General features: G+C 37.6%; 1 protein-coding gene and 1 pseudogene across 1 annotated transcript; both read left to right on the plus strand.

The window, feature by feature from the left end:
* Positions 1-445: 445 nt before the first annotated feature.
* On the plus strand, positions 446-6,882 carry LOC113047417 (1-phosphatidylinositol 4,5-bisphosphate phosphodiesterase delta-3-A-like; annotated as a pseudogene).
* Positions 6,883-7,128: 246 nt separating this feature from the next.
* On the plus strand, positions 7,129-16,999 carry LOC113047340 (glycylpeptide N-tetradecanoyltransferase 1-like). Its single transcript, XM_026208695.1, has 12 exons — positions 7,129-7,313; positions 9,819-9,921; positions 10,235-10,379; positions 10,634-10,752; positions 10,860-10,951; positions 11,099-11,215; positions 11,458-11,628; positions 12,600-12,708; positions 12,799-12,969; positions 13,098-13,265; positions 15,131-15,268; positions 15,561-16,999. The coding sequence occupies exons 1-12, from the start codon at positions 7,204-7,206 to the stop codon at positions 15,579-15,581; spliced, it is 1,464 nt and encodes a 487-aa protein (XP_026064480.1). The 5' UTR covers positions 7,129-7,203; the 3' UTR covers positions 15,582-16,999.
* Positions 17,000-18,856: the final 1,857 nt, after the last annotated feature.

Here is an 18,856-nt window from a genome sequence, read left to right on the forward strand (position 1 = left end):
CTAGGATAAACCAACAATTTAATTTAATTATATTTATATTTTTATTTATTATATTTTATTTTAGATATTTTTGTAAACCAACAATTAAAGTAATCATTTATAGGGTTAGATTAAATAGAAAAAAAACATCTTTATCAACTGCAGAATCTGTGGAATTGGAAAAAAAAATTGTACAATAGAGCTGTGAGCCGTTAATATGTTTAAGTGCACAACACTATGGACCAGCAATAAGGTAATCCAATTCTGCCGGAAATCTGTAAAGCCCATTTTCCATCCAGGCTTTTACCTCATGAAATATTTGATCACCAGTGGCAGCTGTACAAAACATAATCTCTGTGTTATGAGATACAACACACCAAGGCTAATTCACACACTGGGGTGATACTGGGGTGATATTTATTGTTCATACTGTGTTTGTGGGTAAACTCATGGGTTCTGTGTTTGTTTCAGAGCTCTGCATCAGGGCTGTCGCTGTGTTGAGCTGGACTGCTGGGACGGTGATAAAGGAGAGCCCATGATCTACCACGGACACACACTCACCTCCAAAGTGCTCTTTAAAGAAGTCATTGAGACCATCGCTCAGTACGCCTTCAAGGTGCAGACACATGAATCTTAACAGCCTATGATGGAAGTCTTTTGGTTTGCATTTTTGTTAGTTGACCCTTAAATCACTGGTTCTCTGTAATAACCATGTCTCTCTCTCCAAAGACATCTCCGTATCCTCTGATCTTGTCCCTGGAGAATCACTGCTCAGTGGAGCAGCAGGCGGTCATGGCGCAGCACCTTCGCTCTATTCTGGGAAGAAGCTCCTGAGAAAGCCGCTCAATGACCTGCCCCTCAAAGACCTGCCCTCACCTGAGGTCACTCACGCTTCCAGTTTTGCCCTTCCTTGACTTAACAATTTATACAATTTCCAGATGTTACTGTAAGAGATTTTCAGGTGTAGCTGAATTAAAATGTAGTTTATTTTCAGTACGCCAAATTAAACATTCTATGTATTGTGAACTCTGCAGCAAACTACTGTTTCAAGCATTTAGTAGTTTAAGCATTTGTGTACTTTCACATGTGAAAAATTCAGCATTGCCACCACAGGAATAAATTACATTTTAAATATATTAAAACAGAAAACGGTTATAATATATTTTAAAATGTAATTTATTCCTGTGGTGGCAATGCTGAATTTTTAATAATTCATTCTATTATGCTGATTTGGTCCTTAATATTGAAAAAAAAAAATTGAACGTTGAAAACGGTTGGGTTGCTTATATTTTTGTGGTAACCATGATTTTTTTTTTTCTTTTTTTTTTTCTATGATGACTAGAAAGTTCAAAAGAGAAGCATTTATCTGAAATAGATTTTTTTTTGCAACAGTGTAAAGGTCTTTACTGTCACCATTGATCTGAATAAAAATATTATTTTAGTAATATTACTGAACCCAGACTTTAGAATGTGTGTAATCACTTTTTCCAAACGTACTTCCATAAATTCTCTGGAAATCAAACCCAAGATCTTGGTGTTGCTAACCCTTCCTTTCTCGCTTCTGGAAACATCCTGTTTACTTCCAGAGGATTATCAGTAAAAACATCTACAGTACTACTCGTGTAGCGCTAGGAATGAATTTAAGTCAACACTCATGTACTGTAGTGCACATTTTTATAAGCATACTGGACTCCATTTACTAAACATATTTATGATGACTTTCTTTTCCATCTTTTACTCTCGACAGTTTCTATCTGTTCCAGCCTCTGAAATAAATGATTGTTTACTGTAGCAGTGTTTTAAAGCTAACATTTTCTAAATCAGTGAACATTTCTAATACTGCCATGTTCCTGGTTCACTGCAGGAGCTGATGGGACGGATCCTGCTGAAGGGGAAGAAGTTAGGAGTTCTGCTGGGGAAGACTGAAAGCTGGACTAGCTTCTCGTATAGCTCAGATGAAGAGTCTACTGCAAAAAAAGATCCTGGGAGGGTGAGTTCAAATATGAATAGCTTTATAAGCCAAGGAACTGATTTGTAAATTATCTGAAGATTGTATGGTTTGATAATTGTCTGCATATGAGTGTGATTATAGCTCAGGTAAATGCATTCGCTACAGCACAGTATATACTATATGGTATTTGTGTGTTTATAATACATCCGATGCCTCAATGTTCACTGAAATCTTCTTGTATGCCAACATATACTTTGACACGTATGCAGTCTGTGAGCACTAAACTGAGTCCAGAGCTGTCAGATCTGGTGGTGTACTGTCAGAGTGTGCCCTTCAGTGGTTTCGAGACGGCCTGCCAGAGACCTCCTAGCATGATGTCCTCTTTCTCTGAGAATGAGGCGCTCAAACTCATCAAAGACTCAGGTGAGATGAGCAGACAAAGCTTACGCCACATTTTCACTTAAGAATTCATATACCAAATCAACAAAACCAATGCAAATGTGACAAGTGCTATATTGACTGATGGATGGATGGATGGATTGACGGATGATGGATGGATGGATTGATGGATGATGGATGGATGGATGGGACTATAAATGTGGCACATGATTTCCCAGCAATGCACTACTCTAGGAACATATTTCACATATAACTGTGAACTGTATTGTTTGCTGCTTTTATCTGGACCGGCTTGTTGCCTTAGGCTGCTGCCAGCTGGTTCATAATAAATAAGCTGCTTATCCGATAACTTCCAAAACAAAGACACTGCTCTTCCAGCCAACACTGACAGCCAGCGGCATGACAAATTTACATACATCTCACGTCAATTTTCTATAATTAGGTTGTGTCACCACATTTCAGCATAAAAAAAAGCTCAGCATAAAAAAAAAGTCAAAGATCAGTCACGCTGTCCTTCAGTGAAACATTAGGTACACTGAAACTATAGGAGGAAACTATCAGATTGTATAATGTTTTTAGTAAATCAAAACAATATTTACACTTTTAAAGGTCGGGGTCGGTAAATTTTATTTTATGTTTTTGAAAGAAGTCTCTTAATGCTTAATGCGAAGTCTCGTAATGACTTCATTGACTGAATTTTTGGATTAAAAAATACAGTAAAAACAGCACTATTGTAAAATTGTTTTCTGTTTGAATCAATTGTAAAATCAAATTTATTCTTGTGATGCAAATTTTCAAAATCATTACCCCAGTCTTCAGTGTCATATGATCCTCTGAAATCATTCTGATAGATTTGCTGCTCATTATCATATGTTTCTTATTGCCGTCAATGTTTTGTTTGTGTGTGTGAACCTTAACACAATTTTTAAGGATTCTTTGATGAATAGAAAGTTCAAAAGAACAGCATATATTTGAAATATAAATCTTTTGTAACAATATAAATGTCTTCAATTTCTCAATTATGATCAATTGAATGTATCTTCGCTGACTAAATGTATTACATTTGTTAAAAAACAATCATCCTACTTTTGAACAGTATTGTATCTGCCACAAAGTCAATGAGAATTTCAATTAGATAACAGCATTTCAACTTAATATTAAATAATATATAAATAACAAGTGATTTATCAGTACTAACAAATAGTATAATGTAGTATTTTGTCATGCTGATCTGCTATATTGCAGAAAAAAAATGTATGTGCATATTTTTGTCCTGTAGGGAAGCTGTTTGTTCGTCACAACAGTCGGCAGCTGAGCAGGGTTTACCCATCAGGCCAGAGGTTACAGTCCTCCAACTACGACCCCCAGGACATGTGGAACGGAGGCTGCCAGATGGGTGAGCGACTGAACTCATTCCTGCATGTCTGCAGGTATATCAGCCAAAGCCTGAACGCGTCATTCTCTCTGTTCTCCAGTGGCTCTGAACTTCCAGACCCCAGGAGAGCAGATGGACCTGAACCAGGGCCGCTTTCTGCCCAACGGCCGCTGCGGATATGTGCTCAAGCCTGACTTCCTGCGTCACCCAAAATCTAACTTTGACCCTGAGAACACGGGTGGAGGACCAGGACATATACCCACACAGCTTATCATACGGGTTAGCAGAAGCTCCTCTTCTCTTTTAGTCTTTTAGTCATGATGGTCTGACAGGAAATATTGCTCCAGAATCCCATGTGCTTTTTTGTGATAAATCTCTCTTACTGTACTTGTGGGCTGTTTTGTTTCTCCCGCAGGTGATCTCGGCCCAGCAACTTCCTAAAATCAACACAGACAATCCCAACTCCATTGTGGACCCACAGGTCTGGGTGGAGATCCATGGAGTTTCCATCGATAAGGCTCGTGCAAAAACCCAGCGCATCGACAACAATGGTGAGATATTTAGTTATCCAGAGTTATGTAATGCTGTATGAGCGTTTAATCAATATCTGTACATTAAAATTGTGATGTTTTAATGGTTAATATATTAATGAAAGTGTATAATTTGTTTTATTTTGTGTGCGATAAACAAATATTCTAGCAGTGAAATGAGAGGTGTTCCTGTCAGGATTGAATATAGTGTGTGTGTGTGTGTGTGTGTGTGTATGTGTGTGTATGTGTGTGTGTGTGTGTGTGTGTGTGTGTGTGTGTGTGTGTGTGTGTGTGTGTGTGTGTGTGCGTGTGCGTGTGTGTGTGTGTGTGTTTGTCTCCCCCTGCAGGCTTCAACCCTCGTTGGGACTGTACTGTGAACTTTCAGCTGCAGGTGCCTGAACTGGCCTTGGTGCGTTTTGTGGTGGAAGATCACGACTACAAATCCAAGAATGATTTCATTGGCCAGTTCACCATCCCTTTCACCAGCCTACGAACGGGTGTGTGTGTGTGTGTGTGTCAGATCACACAGTATGAGGTTTTAATAAAACATATATTATATTAAACATGAATTGTGTTGGAAGTACTGAATGAATTTTTAATTTTACAACTCCATCTGGTAAAAATGTTTTGGTCAGTAAGATATTTATGTTAAGAAATGAATACTTTTTGATCGATTTGATGCATCCTTGTTGAATAAATCAGTGACAGTAAATACATTTAGAATGTTAACAAGACTGCTATTTCAAATAAATGCGGCTCTTTCTGTTCATTAAAGAACCACAGTGTTTTCAGCATTTATAATAGTATGAAATGTTTCATGAGAAGCATATCAGAATTTCTGAAGGATCATGTGACACTGAAGACTGGAATAAGATACTGAAAAATTTGGAATAAATTACATTTAAAATATATAAGAGCAGAAAACAATAATTTTAAATTGTTATAGTATTTCACAATATCACTGTGGTACTGTAAATAATATAAATTAATGTTTTTAAATAAACTATTACAGAAAGTGCTTGAACACCATGCTTGAAAAATCTACTGCAACAGAATTATTTATCAAGCATATAAAGAATAGTCTCAAAAATCTTTGTGTTCAGAACAGCTCCAGTAGTTTTTGGAATGTTGTTATACAAATACAATGTTGTGTACAACAAGAATTGCGTGGAGTGGGATTTTGCACAATTCTGAAAAAAATAGTTTCCAGTTTACTGAGAGATAAATGAGGTGAAAATCTGCTTCTCAGTCTGTGGCTTAGAGCACGTAACACTTTTTTAAAAATGCCTAAATCTGAAGTTCAAAAGGACACAAATTGCAATTTAATTCATCCAGATTTTCATAAAACACAGACAAAACACTTGCTTTAACTAGATGTTTCACATGGATTTATTCCAGTGTTTGTGTTGTGCTCCAGGTTATCGTCATGTTCACCTGCTAAAAGCTGACGGCTCCAGTCTGTCTCCTGCCACCCTCTTCATCCATGTCAAGGTGCTACGGCGAGGGGTTCCTATTAAAACCGTTTCTGAGCGGAAAGGCAAGGCCTGAGGCTTCTGTGGTGATTCCTGGAAATGTTTATTTCTGGAAGTACCTTACTGAAGGAGAAGCCCCTGAGCCGGGCTCTCGAGGTGCTGGGACTCTTCAGAATCAGAGCACATGAAAACGCTTGTGACATTGGACACACAAGCACAGAAAGTCAGTGTAGACGTGATTCAAAGTGCATTTGGCTTTTTTATTGTTCATTTGTGGTGTTGTCAGCAGAGCAGAACGTCTAACCGTGTCATAGAAGTGTTACCGTGAAAGCTAAATATGTTATGAAGTCAGTATTGTTTATGGAGTCGGTTTCCATTGAGACAGATTTCTATTTAGTCTGTTAGCCTTAAAATCTTAAAAAAGGTAACAACAACTTAATTGAACTTAAACTAGTCTTTACATGCTGGACAAGAATTATATGTACATTTAGATAGAAATTAGTTGTCTTTTAATGTTTGTTTTTTATAGTTTGTTTTTAGTTTATGGTTTTAATTTGCTGAATACTGGAAGCATAGCCAGTGTATGGGTGGTTTAGTAAGAGTAATGACAAGCATATTTTGCATATTTTTATGCAAGTATGTTTTAACTAATTGAAACCAAATGCGGTTCAGCAGTATATTAGTAATAAGTAATCAGTAATTAAGTAATCGGAGTAGTAAGATGCTTATGATACAGATGTTCAAATCTGGTTAGATGACTCAACTTCATCAGTGCTGCTTTAATGAAGATGCAGGCAATAATAGCATTTGCCACTATATACTCCGTTTCATCCAAGTTTGTTGAATCATGAAAACTTGAGGTTATTGATAACTCATAAGGACTGTGTTTTGTACTAGGCTATGATCATTAATTTAGTAAAGACATATTTCAAATAGTAATTAATTAAATTAATATTAATTCGTATTCATTTTTACATTATCAACAGCAGAAATCAATGGCAAATCTCCATTTATTTTAAGCAGTGATGCTGATTAGGTTTTATTGGGTTTTTGTCTTGTCTAGCCTATTTTTGAAAACATGGAAATATTGTGCTGTTGTGATTATTATTTGTGGAAAGATGTTGTTCCTTTGAAAGCATGCCTACATTTTATAAACTTAATCTAATTGCACTCAAATATTGTGTGTTTTATTGACTTCTGAATGCAACTTTATCATAGATTAACTACATTTTATTCATTTTTCCCATTTCAGTTTAGTTTTTTGGGTGACTGACATTCTGTCCAGGGGGGCTACATATAAAAAAATGCCTTTATATTACCTCTTGTGCATTATGTTTATTCATGTGCACTGTCCCAAATAAATAAATAAATAAAGCTCACAACAACTGTCCTGCATAAAATGGAAGAACTACAGAGACCATCGGCCTTTGCGGCAATCCGCCAATAGTTTCGCGGGGTGTGAGAGAGCAGGGCGAGATCCTCACTTCCTGGTTAAAGATGGCGGATGAGAATGAGACAGCACCGCAGCCGGAGAAAGAAACTGAGGTAGAAGTGGATCACGGACACTGCAGCAATTGTGAAAATGAAGAGCACCACTCTGATGACGGGTGAGCGTGCATGAATTTTATTGTTGGCTCGTAGACATGCATTACTCCTCCTCAATAATCCGATAAAACAGGGCCCTTGTTCAGCTAGGCTGTGGCACGCTAACAGCACATCAGCCCGCCCCTGGTCCAACGCTATTGGGGCTCTGCCTTGATTGGCAGACGGATCTCTAAAACGATTGGTTCAGACGCCGTCAATCAAACTAAAGAACTGTTCCACATGGCCAGTTCTACATGATCCTTCATCCTTGGCATTTGTGCGAAAGGTTTAACAGTCAGCCTTACTATGAATATTGGTTTGGTAGAAAACGAATAAATTAATACGTTTATTAAATCGCTAATATTCCATGTCGTGTTCAACAACTCATAAACTGACCAGTATTATTAATAAATAACCGCGTTCATGACAACTAGGTTGTTAGTAATAAGGTGTTTCCTGTGGTTTACCAAATTTCTTGAGTGCTGTTACTAGCAAATGGAGTATGTTTAAAAGGTAAATCACTCTGCTCTCGGTTTGCACTCGATGCTGCCTGTGTTTCACTTTCATTACCAAAGAGCCCCTCTGTTTCAACAGTTTCCTTAAATGCTGTCCCTGGTTTACTGAAAGAGACTCATTAAGCAGCTTCTTGTCCAGCTACATGTCACTCAAGGTCATATAACTTACAGGTACTGTCCAGAATAAATTATGCAACAGAGAGTGAAATATTAGGTTAATTATCAGTCTGTAGTAATGGCAGCATGCCGAATCACGTTAACATTAATATACACCTCATATCCTGTCAAGATTTAACATGTCATAATTGTCGTTTTTCTGGCGCTAGAATAATAGCCTACTAATTATACGTCAGTTAATATTTTAGACATTTTAGAGTTATTTATTTGTATCTAACAGTCATGATGCATGTTTGGTAGATTTGAAGTTTATATATATCGTGAGGTAAGTTACAGCGCAGCAGAAAGCAATACAGAAGACGCCACAAGCAAACACATTTATTTATTTATTTAAACTGGTCAGTTATTAAAAAAAATTGGACCATCTTGATCCCTTAACACGTCTTGTTTACTAGTGTAAACAAAACATCAAAAATACACTACTAAATGTCTAATTTATTACACTTTATCTGTGTGCATCTGTAGATTTCAGTCTTTTAAGGCTGTTTTCCCTAAATAAAAGGTTTTTTACATTGCTGCAAAGAAGACAATAATACAAAACTGGTTCACTCTTCACATGGGTGCAAAACCCTTTTGGATTCATAGCCTCTTTAAGATAGTATCCTGACTGAATACGGCTAAAGCTTGTACCATCGATGCATGGCAATGTTTTTCCTCAAAAATCTTGAAATGTATATATTTAGGAATAAATAAAAGTTTTGTGTGTTTGTTTTTATTGTCAAATTATTGATGTGTCTGTTGTGTCCCGTTTCCTGTTTTGTTTGTTTGAATTGTTGTTTTGTGTAATTAATTTCCACCTATATTTCAACTAATGCTTTCATGGTTCCTCCCTACTAATAAAGGGTTATGTACAATTAAATTTTGTATGACTCTATTACTGTTGATATTAATGTGATATCCGCATGCTATCCTTGCAAGAAGAAGAAGTAAAAAACATTAAACCACCCTAACAGGGTTTCCTGTTTTCAGCTGGTTTTTATCTGCCCAAAAGACCTCCAGAACCAGCCAACGGACGACCCAGACCAGACAAGGATCGTAGTTTAGTCTCAATCCAATTAAACATGCATCATTTTAATTGTACTATAGAATTGTCCTTGTTTTAAGAGGACATCCTCTATTGCAACTTATATTTATTGAAGGAGTATAGAGAGAAAGAAGAGAAGCCGTGGTGCCTTCAGCCCATCCAACAGGGATAGAAGGCTGTCAAAGCAATAGTCACAGGGGTACTTGTTCATCCGCCTGTCTTTGTCACACAGCCCACCTCCCCTCGCACACACAAAACAAGCTTTTTCTGCAGGTCATGTGACAGACCATCTGTCCCCCATTAACATGTAGCTCCGCTCTGTCACCTCTTCCTTCCCTCTGGAGTGGGGCTCTTGTGTCTGTTTAGTTCAAGCATGAGTTGAATTGCATGCTGGGATGGAGGGACGTTAGTGTTGTATGTTTCCATATGTTAGGTTTAATGTGTTTTTATTATTATTATTGTTGTTATATATATATATATATATATATATATATATATATATATATATATATATATATATATATATATATATATATTATTATCTGCTACATTTTCATTCACAATGACTTTACTGGTGTGTAGCCTATATATGTGTCTATACAAATATAATTGTGCCAAGTTAAATATGTTAAAGAGGTAGTTCTTCTATCAAAATATCATCTTTTAATTTAGTTTTTGAAATAATGTGTAAAAGTTGACAGGAGGTCCATTTTGGGGTGAACTGTTCTTATAACTCATATAAGAAATGATGGGCCATTTAGCTTTGTTTTGTGAAAATTCCTGTTTATATGTTGAGTTCGTGTGACCCGCAGGGAGAAGGGTGACACAGGTGCCAAGAAGAAGAAAAAGAAACCGAAGAAAAAGAACAAAGACAAGTCCGGAGGAAAAGATGCAGCACCGGATCCGCTGGCCAAAGTGAGTGTGTTTGTATGGCTCTGTGTGTTTGACACACTACTGTTTACTTCTAGATTACCTTTGCCTTCTTGTATTTCAGTTTATAGCAGTATCAGCCTGAAATGTAATATTGGTGCATGACCTCTTAAGTGTAGGTCTTCTTTACAAGGACTGTCCCAAATTCATGGCTCACTTGTGTACAGTTAAAATATTTTAATTTATATCTATATTTTAGTGCTGGATTTCTTTAAAGTATTGAATACTATGTGATAATACTGCACTATTTTTATTTATATTTTTAACCCATTTTCACTTGTCTTTGTTTCTTCCTTAGGTAAACTCCCTCCCTGCGGATAAGTTACAGGAGATCCAGAAGGCCATCGAGCTGTTTTCGGTGGGACAGGGTCCGGCTAAAACCATGGAGGAGGCCACACGTCGCAGTTATCAGTTCTGGGACACTCAGCCTGTTCCTAAACTTGGTATTGATCATTTGTTCCATTACACTTGCAGCAACTTTTTCAACTTCAATATTTAAAGTAATCTGCTTTATTTAGAACTATTCCTTGATCTGACATCTCTTATTTCTTTTTTTAGTAATGACAGCAAATTTTCAGCTGTACAGAATCTGTTTTCTTGAGACTCATGATTTGTGGCAGAGAGTAGAATGATGATTCTTTGTGAAAGTGAAGTTTGTGGTGACAGAAGTCTGATTCTGTCGTTTGTTTGTTTGTAGGAGAGACTGTGACCTCACATGGCTTCATTGAGCCAGATAAAGACAGCATACGAGAGGAACCCTACAGCCTCCCGCAGGGCTTCACCTGGGACACTCTGGACCTGGGAAACCCTGCAGTGGTACGACATACCATCCACTAAATCTCCTCTTTGATATATTATACAAGCAAATATACAGCTTGAAACCACTCCGTCTTAAAGCAGTTTTCTGTTTCCTCTCTCTGAAGCTGAAAGAGCTGTACACTCTCCTGAATGAGAACTATGTGGAGGATGATGACAACATGTTTCGTTTTGATTACTCCCCTGAATTTCTGCTCTGGTAAGAAAGTTTTGAGTAAACAAAATGAGTGAAATTGTGTTTGTCTTTTAAAGAGCTATCTGTCTATATATGCATTTTTTATTTTTGTCTAAGAAGTTAACTGATATATGTCCTCCCCTCTTTAACTGGAGTCTGTTTTTGTCCCAGGGCTCTGCGTCCTCCAGGCTGGTTGCATCAGTGGCATTGTGGAGTGAGAGTGAACTCTAATCAGAAGCTGGTTGGCTTCATCAGCGCCATACCAGCCAACATCCGCATCTATGAAATGTATGCTTTCATTAGTGTATTGACATGTTGGTTTAAATGCACTAAAATCAGAATCTGAGTCCAGAAACACCTTAGCCGTCCCTAGTGGCAGTAGCACTGAACTTTCAAACTTGTCGCAAATCAGTAAAAAGATGAACATTATTACTGATCATTGTCCCCGATCACATGCATGCAGTGGTGTATCACTTAGGTTGGTCATTCATTTCCATTGTTTACTCATGTCTGCTCTTCGATCCTTCCAGAGAGAAGAAGATGGTGGAGATAAACTTCCTTTGTGTGCATAAGAAACTTCGTGCGAAACGAGTGGCTCCGGTACTCATCAGGGAGATCACCAGACGGGTCAACCTGGAGGGCATCTTTCAGGCTGTGTACACCGCAGGTGTGGTCCTGCCCAAACCAGTGGGCACCTGCAGGTAAGACACACATCTGCATATGAAACACCGGCTACCTAGCATTTTTAAAAAGCCATGTAAATATATTTACTCCACGAACATGGAAAACAGTGATGATAACAGCATTATTATTTTCTCAGCATTGATGATAACACTACAAGTTTTCATATGAGATTTAGTCAGATTTTCACACACTCTTTTAATCATGGAAATTGTGCGATTACAATCCATCTCTGCTATGACCAAACCCAGGACACACAATAAAAACAGCTCAGATCGAGGTGTCCTCCATTCACCGATTGCTGATGTTTTTAAATGCCGAGAATTAAGATTTTGCTGTCTGCTGCTTCAGATTTGTGTTTGCAGTCAGGAAAATAGCCCTAGGGAGAAACTGGTTCTCTAGGAACGACCCTGCTGGCTACTTCCTAGAACTATGCCTCTAACTCCTCCCCCTGACTCAAAATCACCTTGGTGGATAAAGTTGCCTTATTCTGACACCTGACACTTTTTTTTTTTTTTTTTTTTACAAAATATATACAATTTAGATTTTAGTGAATTCGGAGTGAGATAATACTTTTGGTCAGGAAGGATGCATTAAAGTGATTTAAAAGTAACAGGTAAGACATTTGTAATGTTACAGAAGATTTGTGCCATTATTTTGGACTGTCTACTTATTCATTTCTGAAGGATCATGTGACACTAGACTGTAGTAATGGCTGCAGAAATTCAGCTTTACAATCAGGAATAATTTACATTTTAAAACCTTTTCAAACAGTATTTCAAACATCTTCCAAAAACATAAAAAAACAGTACCAAACCCTGAACTTTTGAGAGGTAGCATATACGACAAAGTTCCCATAAAAAAAACTGCAAATCTCAATAAAGTGTTATAGAGCTTTATTCTGTAATGACTAATATCTTCTATTAATCCAGCCTGATGTGTAGAGAAGTAACAATTGTCAAATGACTCACATTACTTATTTGTATGATAGATACTGGCACCGGTCCTTGAACCCACGAAAGCTGATTGAGGTGAAGTTCTCTCACCTGAGTCGAAACATGACTATGCAACGCACCATGAAACTCTACCGTCTGCCAGAGGTGTGTGCCAGCCTGCTTCCCTGGGCAAAATCAATGTAGATTTTATTTTATTTTTTCCTTATGTTCTTATTGCGTGTTTCTCTCCTGTAGGCTCCTAAGACTTCAGGCCTCAGGCCAATGACTGTAAAGGATGTGCCAGCAGTTCACCGCCTGCTGAGGGAATACCTGAGTCAGTTTAACCTGGTTCCTGTCATGAGCCCTGAGGAGGTCCAACACTGGCTGCTTCCTCAGGAGAACATCATTGACACCTTTGTAGTGGAGGTATTGCACTCACTGTAGCCTCCTAGAGATATCAAACATGAAAAGTGTTAATGACATAGGAATGGACAATCAGTTTATTTCTGCAAGATGGATTTGGTGTGAACAGCTTGTCCTTTATATCATTGTAGAATTCAGACGGGAAGTTGACTGACTTCCTGAGTTTCTACACGCTGCCATCCACCATCATGAACCATCCTGTGCATCGCAGTCTGAAGGCCGCGTACTCCTTCTATAATGTACACACCACCACCCCCCTGCTGGACCTGATGGGAGACGCTCTCATCCTCGCCAAGTCGGTCAGTCAGTGAAAGCATGTTTGTGTATGAATTGGAGCTGCAACTAATGATTATTCTTATAATCAATTGTGTTCAATGAATCAGATTAAAACACACAAATTTGCACTTATTATTTCCCAAATGAAGTAAAAAAAAAAAATCCTGCCCAGTGTTGTCTTCCAAAAAATGTGCCACCAATGAAAGTGAATGTAGCGATGATCTATGAAGGCTGTGATATACATTGTGCAAAAAAAAGTGTTAAAATATAAACATTTTCATTAAACGTCCTAAAAAAAAAAGTCTTAATAAATAAAAAAATAAGTTTGTTTAGGGGTGGGCAATATGACCAAAATCTTAAATCACAGGGTTGGGCATGGTCAGTACCCGAATGCGAGACCTCCTGGGAAATTTAGGTTGCTGCTGGAAGAGGAGTTAGTGAGACCAGCAAAGGGGGTGCTCCGGTATAGTGATGGGGACACTGTACTGTCAAAAAATCACCGTCCTTCGGATGAGACATTAAACCGAGGTCCTGATACTCTGTGGTCATTTAAAATACGAGGATCCTCTGAAAGGTGTAGGGTTGTAACCCGGCATCCTAGCCAAATTTGCCCATTGACCACTGACCATCATGACCTCCTCTCCACCAATAATGGTTACACATGTCTTTTTTTCTCAGCTGTTTGCTTTTATTTAAAGGGATAGTTCACACAAATATCCTCCACATGTCATTCCAAACCCATAAGACCTCCGTTCATCTTCAGAATACAGATTAAGATATTTTGATGAATCCCGTGAGCTATCTGACCCTTCCATAGACTGCAAGTGCCCTTACACGATCAAGGTCCGGAAATGTAGCAAGGAGACCTGTAAAATAATCAATGTGACATCAGGGGTTCAACCATAATTTTACAAAGCTATGAGAATACTTTTTGTAAGCAAAAAAAAAAAGACTATAGTCAACAATTCGGCTTTTCTTTTGCACACAAAGGTATTCTCGTAGCTTTGTAAAATTAAGTTTGAACTCCTGACGTAACATAGATTATTTTACCGGTCTCCTTGCAATGTTTCTGAGCATTGATCATGTTAATTACATAGTGGTCTATGGAGGGTCAGAAAGCTCTCAGACTTCATAAAAAAATATCTTCATTTGTTTTCCCAAGATGAAAGAAGATCTAATGGGTTTAGAACGACATGAGGGTGAGAAATGAATGACAGAATTTTCATTTTAGGTGAACTATCCCTTTAAGAACTAAATGACTGGAAACTGGCAAAGATGGACATTTTGACACAGTACAGAGGTGTTCGTATCTATTCATTCAATCCTATAAAGCAGCAAAAATGTAAGAGCACAGACTTCACGTGTGCATATCTCTCTGACAGCGCTCCGAAACTTCATATAGAATATAGCGAAATTACTTCTCTTTTGCTGCTGATGTTCATTTCAGCAACTTAACATCACTTGTTTTTAAACTGCAATGCTTAAAAATGTGTGCAAACAATTTAGTATTTTTTTTTTTTTCAAAGCAATGTGACATTAGCGTGAAACCACAATAGTCCAAAATTTCTACTGGTCAGCAAACTTGTCCTGGTTAATTGTGTGCACCGGTATATCGCCCACCCTTAAGTTCGTTGTTGATTTTCTTAATCCATTTTCAATAATTATCCTTAATTTGAGTTTACTTATTGATATTTTTGGTGTACATTTGTTGCTAGAAGTTGAGCTACAGTTTTTTTGTCATTTGGAAAAGTTATTTATAAATGAATTAATGTTGTTCTAGCAGTGAAACACCATAGGCAATCAGTTTGAACTGTGTAACTGGCAGGATCTGGAGCATTAAACATTGGGCAGATTTATTAAAGCTTTTCTTGTATCATTGCCCCTTCAGAAAGGATTTGATGTCTTTAATGCACTGGACCTAATGGAGAACAAGACATTTTTGGAGAAGCTCAAGTTTGGCATTGGAGATGGAAACCTGCAGTATTACCTCTACAATTGGAAATGTCCCAGCATGGGGTCAGAAAAGGTACAGGTTCTCAGATGTCATAGACATGACTGAAGAATAAAATCAGTCCTTTTTTTAGTCAGAGTCGAGTTAAGTTCATTGGCTTGTACACTAATTTAGCATTGACATTGCTAAGCTAATTCACTAGATGGACATAGTGCTTCACCGTCTGGCTAGGGGGTTTGTGTTGTTTTCCATTTATTATTTTTTACATACATTTATTTCTTTATTTTAATGCAATGTTTAGAAATCCTAGAAGTTTAATATACAGCTTACTGAGCTGCCATAATTATTATTATTTTCCCTTTTTTAGGTGGGTTTGGTTCTACAGTGACCCATTCCACCATCCTTAATCTGTGTCTCACATGACAGCGAGGCGGATTTATGACATCACGCACTGACCACCTGACAGATGCTACCAATGGACTTCCTGCTTCAGGAAGGAGATTTCACCGGCCATTTTTAAGTTTGAACTTTGACCTTTTGGACCTGCACTACTGCTGCCAGACTGAGAGAGGATTTGTTTTCTTCTCTTTTCTCTCTTATTTTTCTCTTTCCCTCCCTCACTCTTCTTCTTATTCTCTCTCTGCGCATAGACCTAAAGCCATTGTAATTACCATCATCAGAGATGAGGAACCTTAATCTGTTATGGTTGTTAACAACAATGCACACACACACACATGCTCATAGGTAACACCAGACAAGCTCACGATGATCCCTGATGCATAAGTGTTGCGTTATTTGCATCGGAAGATTCAGCTCATTCAGTATAACATGATTTTACTCTACTTATCCAATGGGAGGTGTTTTTTTTTTTTTTTGCAAAAACAATGAATGAAAATGTTAAATTCCTCAGTGTTTTAGAAGAGAACAGACAACAATCAAAGATACTTGAAAATTCCAAGAGAAAAAAAAAACAGCCAATGAAATAATAAAAATCCCAAGTGGACATGACAAGGGCTTCTGTCAATGATTTTGCTGTGGGCATTCTCGCTTTCACACATCTTAAACTGTTTGCTGCCATCTCTCTACTTTCTTGTGACAAACGTTGACCAACTGACGGGTGCGGTACATGGCGAACAAGATGGGTTTTTTTTCGTCCTGGTTTTGCTTTGTCAATGCTTTTAATATGTCCTCTAATCAGTTTTTTTGCTTATTTGTCTCTAACTGCCTGTGATCCCCTTTCACTGTATTGCCAACAGAGAAGCACCGTCTGTTTTCCAGAAACAAGGAAACAACAAGAAATACCATATAAGATCCACAAGTTGACAATGGTTGGAACTTTAATGTATAACTTGCAGATTAAGGAGGGTGGTCGTTATAAATTAGCAATAATGATGGTGTTTTTTGAGGAAACCGTTTTGATTGGGGTGGGTGGGGGAGTTAAGAAAGAAATGTGGTGATTTGTGTGATGGACGATAGATTTTGCCTGCTCATAAAGTTGTACAGCTCTGTAAGGATTGGAGAAGATCCTGATTGTATTGTAACTCTTATTTATCACATGACTTCATCTGTCCAACAAATGGAAGCAGATTGACTTACCAAATCAGTAGAGTTTTATGAGTGACTGGCAGTATCTATTTAAAGTTGTGGTTTTCTTTAACATCGTATGGGCAATTTGAGGAAACGGGTTTTGGAAAGTACAATGGAAGCAACTGAAAACGGGTCTTTAGGTTTTTATGATGGAGTGAAAGATGTCAACCTGTATTAACTTTTTTTTTGTGCTAAATAAAAACTAGCAGCTGCTGTGAATGGTTGGGTTATGGTTTGTCATTTCTTACTCTGGTCTCTAATTGTTTCCTTCTTGGTGTAGAAAAGTTTAAGTTTAGCCACCACCAAGAGCAGGCGAACCACAATGTTTTGTTCTTTTAATGCCAATGACTGCAGCAGCGTGAAACATTTGTCTTGTAGATGTGTTTATTATAGTCCCTAGAATTAGACTAGTAGAAACTTCTGCAACATACACTAAAGTTTAAAGTGTATAATTGCTTTTAATGTTTTGAAAAAAAGTCTCTCTCTCTTTGCAGGTAAAGCTTATGTATGTAGCTGTTGGAAGAGTTTTGCGCAATTTCCTACAGATTCCGACTTGGAGCAGGAAATGCTGATACTTCAAAAGCTTAGCGAGGTCACCACTGAATCACATTGACACAATTAGAGAAGAAATTAAATGTTTATAGCTGATATTAAACTATTGTTAACTTCCTGACCGATTTACATCTAACCACTGACAAAAACTGAAAACAGTCCCAGGCTTCTGTCATCTTATATTTTAAAGGGAAATTTTAAATTTACCTTCAAGCCATCCAAGAAGTAGATTTTGTTTTGTTTCTTCAGAACAGATTTACAGAAATGTTGCCTTACATTACTTGCTCATCAATGGATCCTCTGCAGTGAATTAGTAGATTAATCTGATGCAGAGGACACTATGCATTATTTTGATAGTATTAGCAATTTGATACAGTACAGCAATGGCTCAAATCATTTAATGGGATGTTGGCCAGAAACAAATAACTCAAATCCAGGTGAATAAAATCCAATTGTCACCTGGTAATGCACTCATTCTGTTTTCTTACTTTAGTGCACACATACATTTACAATGAAATATCTGAGGTATGATTGATGATATGTGTCCCAACGGTTTTAAAAACAACAACAACAAAGCATTTACATCTGCTATTAGCAATTGTCTAAGGTTAGCTAAACATATTAGATTTATTAATATTTCTTTTTTTCCTTTTTTTCTAACTTTTATTTTTTATTTTTATTTTATTCTGGATTTTGTTGGTTGATATTATACCAAATAGTCTAATTCCCTATAAAGGCTTTCTGGCTTGGATGCAGTAGTGGTTGGCAGTGGGATTGATGGACTGGCAATTGCTGTCCTGCTGGCTAAATTGGGTAAAAAGGTTCTGGTTCTAGAGCCACATGACCGGGCTAGAGGATGCTGTCACACCTTCACAGAGCGAGGCTTTGAGTTTGATGTTGATGAGAATGACTTTTGTACATAAGCAATGGATCAACCTGATAAAACAGTATTTATCTAAATTGGTCTCTAAATTGCATTTATTTCCTGTTCTTTTTGAGCATTATTCACCCTTTCTTTAGTGTGTGTGTGTGTGTGTGTGTGGGTGGGTTTTTTTCAGTCTGTATACTGAATATGTGTATGCAGACACCCCAGTCAGTATTACATTGGAGAGATCTGTGGTTTTGATCATGGTATTGCTCACTTTAATGTTGAACTAAATGTCCCCCTCAGACCACAGACGTTCCATTAAAAACCTATTCCTCACTGGTGAGTTTGTCTATGCAAATTCATACGTATGGCATCCAAAAGTAGATTTTGGGATACAACATTTTTGTATTTGTTTTAGCTGTTATAGTACCTGATGTTTAGAATAAGGAATGTGAAGTGTTCTGGTTTATCCCAATTATCTTTTAAATCTGGACGTTGCTTACAGGTCAGGATGTTATGTTGTGTGGCTTTGCTGGAGCACTGGAGTGCTGGAGGTCCTGTTATCCTTCACCTTCACCTGGATGCCACTGGTCTCGCCAAGAGAGTAAAGAATGGCAAGAACAAAGAATAAGTATCAGTTACACATAATGTTCATA

The sequence above is a fragment of the Carassius auratus genome, chromosome 28 (genome assembly GCF_003368295.1).
Source record: "Carassius auratus strain Wakin chromosome 28, ASM336829v1, whole genome shotgun sequence".
NCBI classification, from domain to species: Eukaryota; Metazoa; Chordata; class Actinopteri; order Cypriniformes; family Cyprinidae; genus Carassius; species Carassius auratus.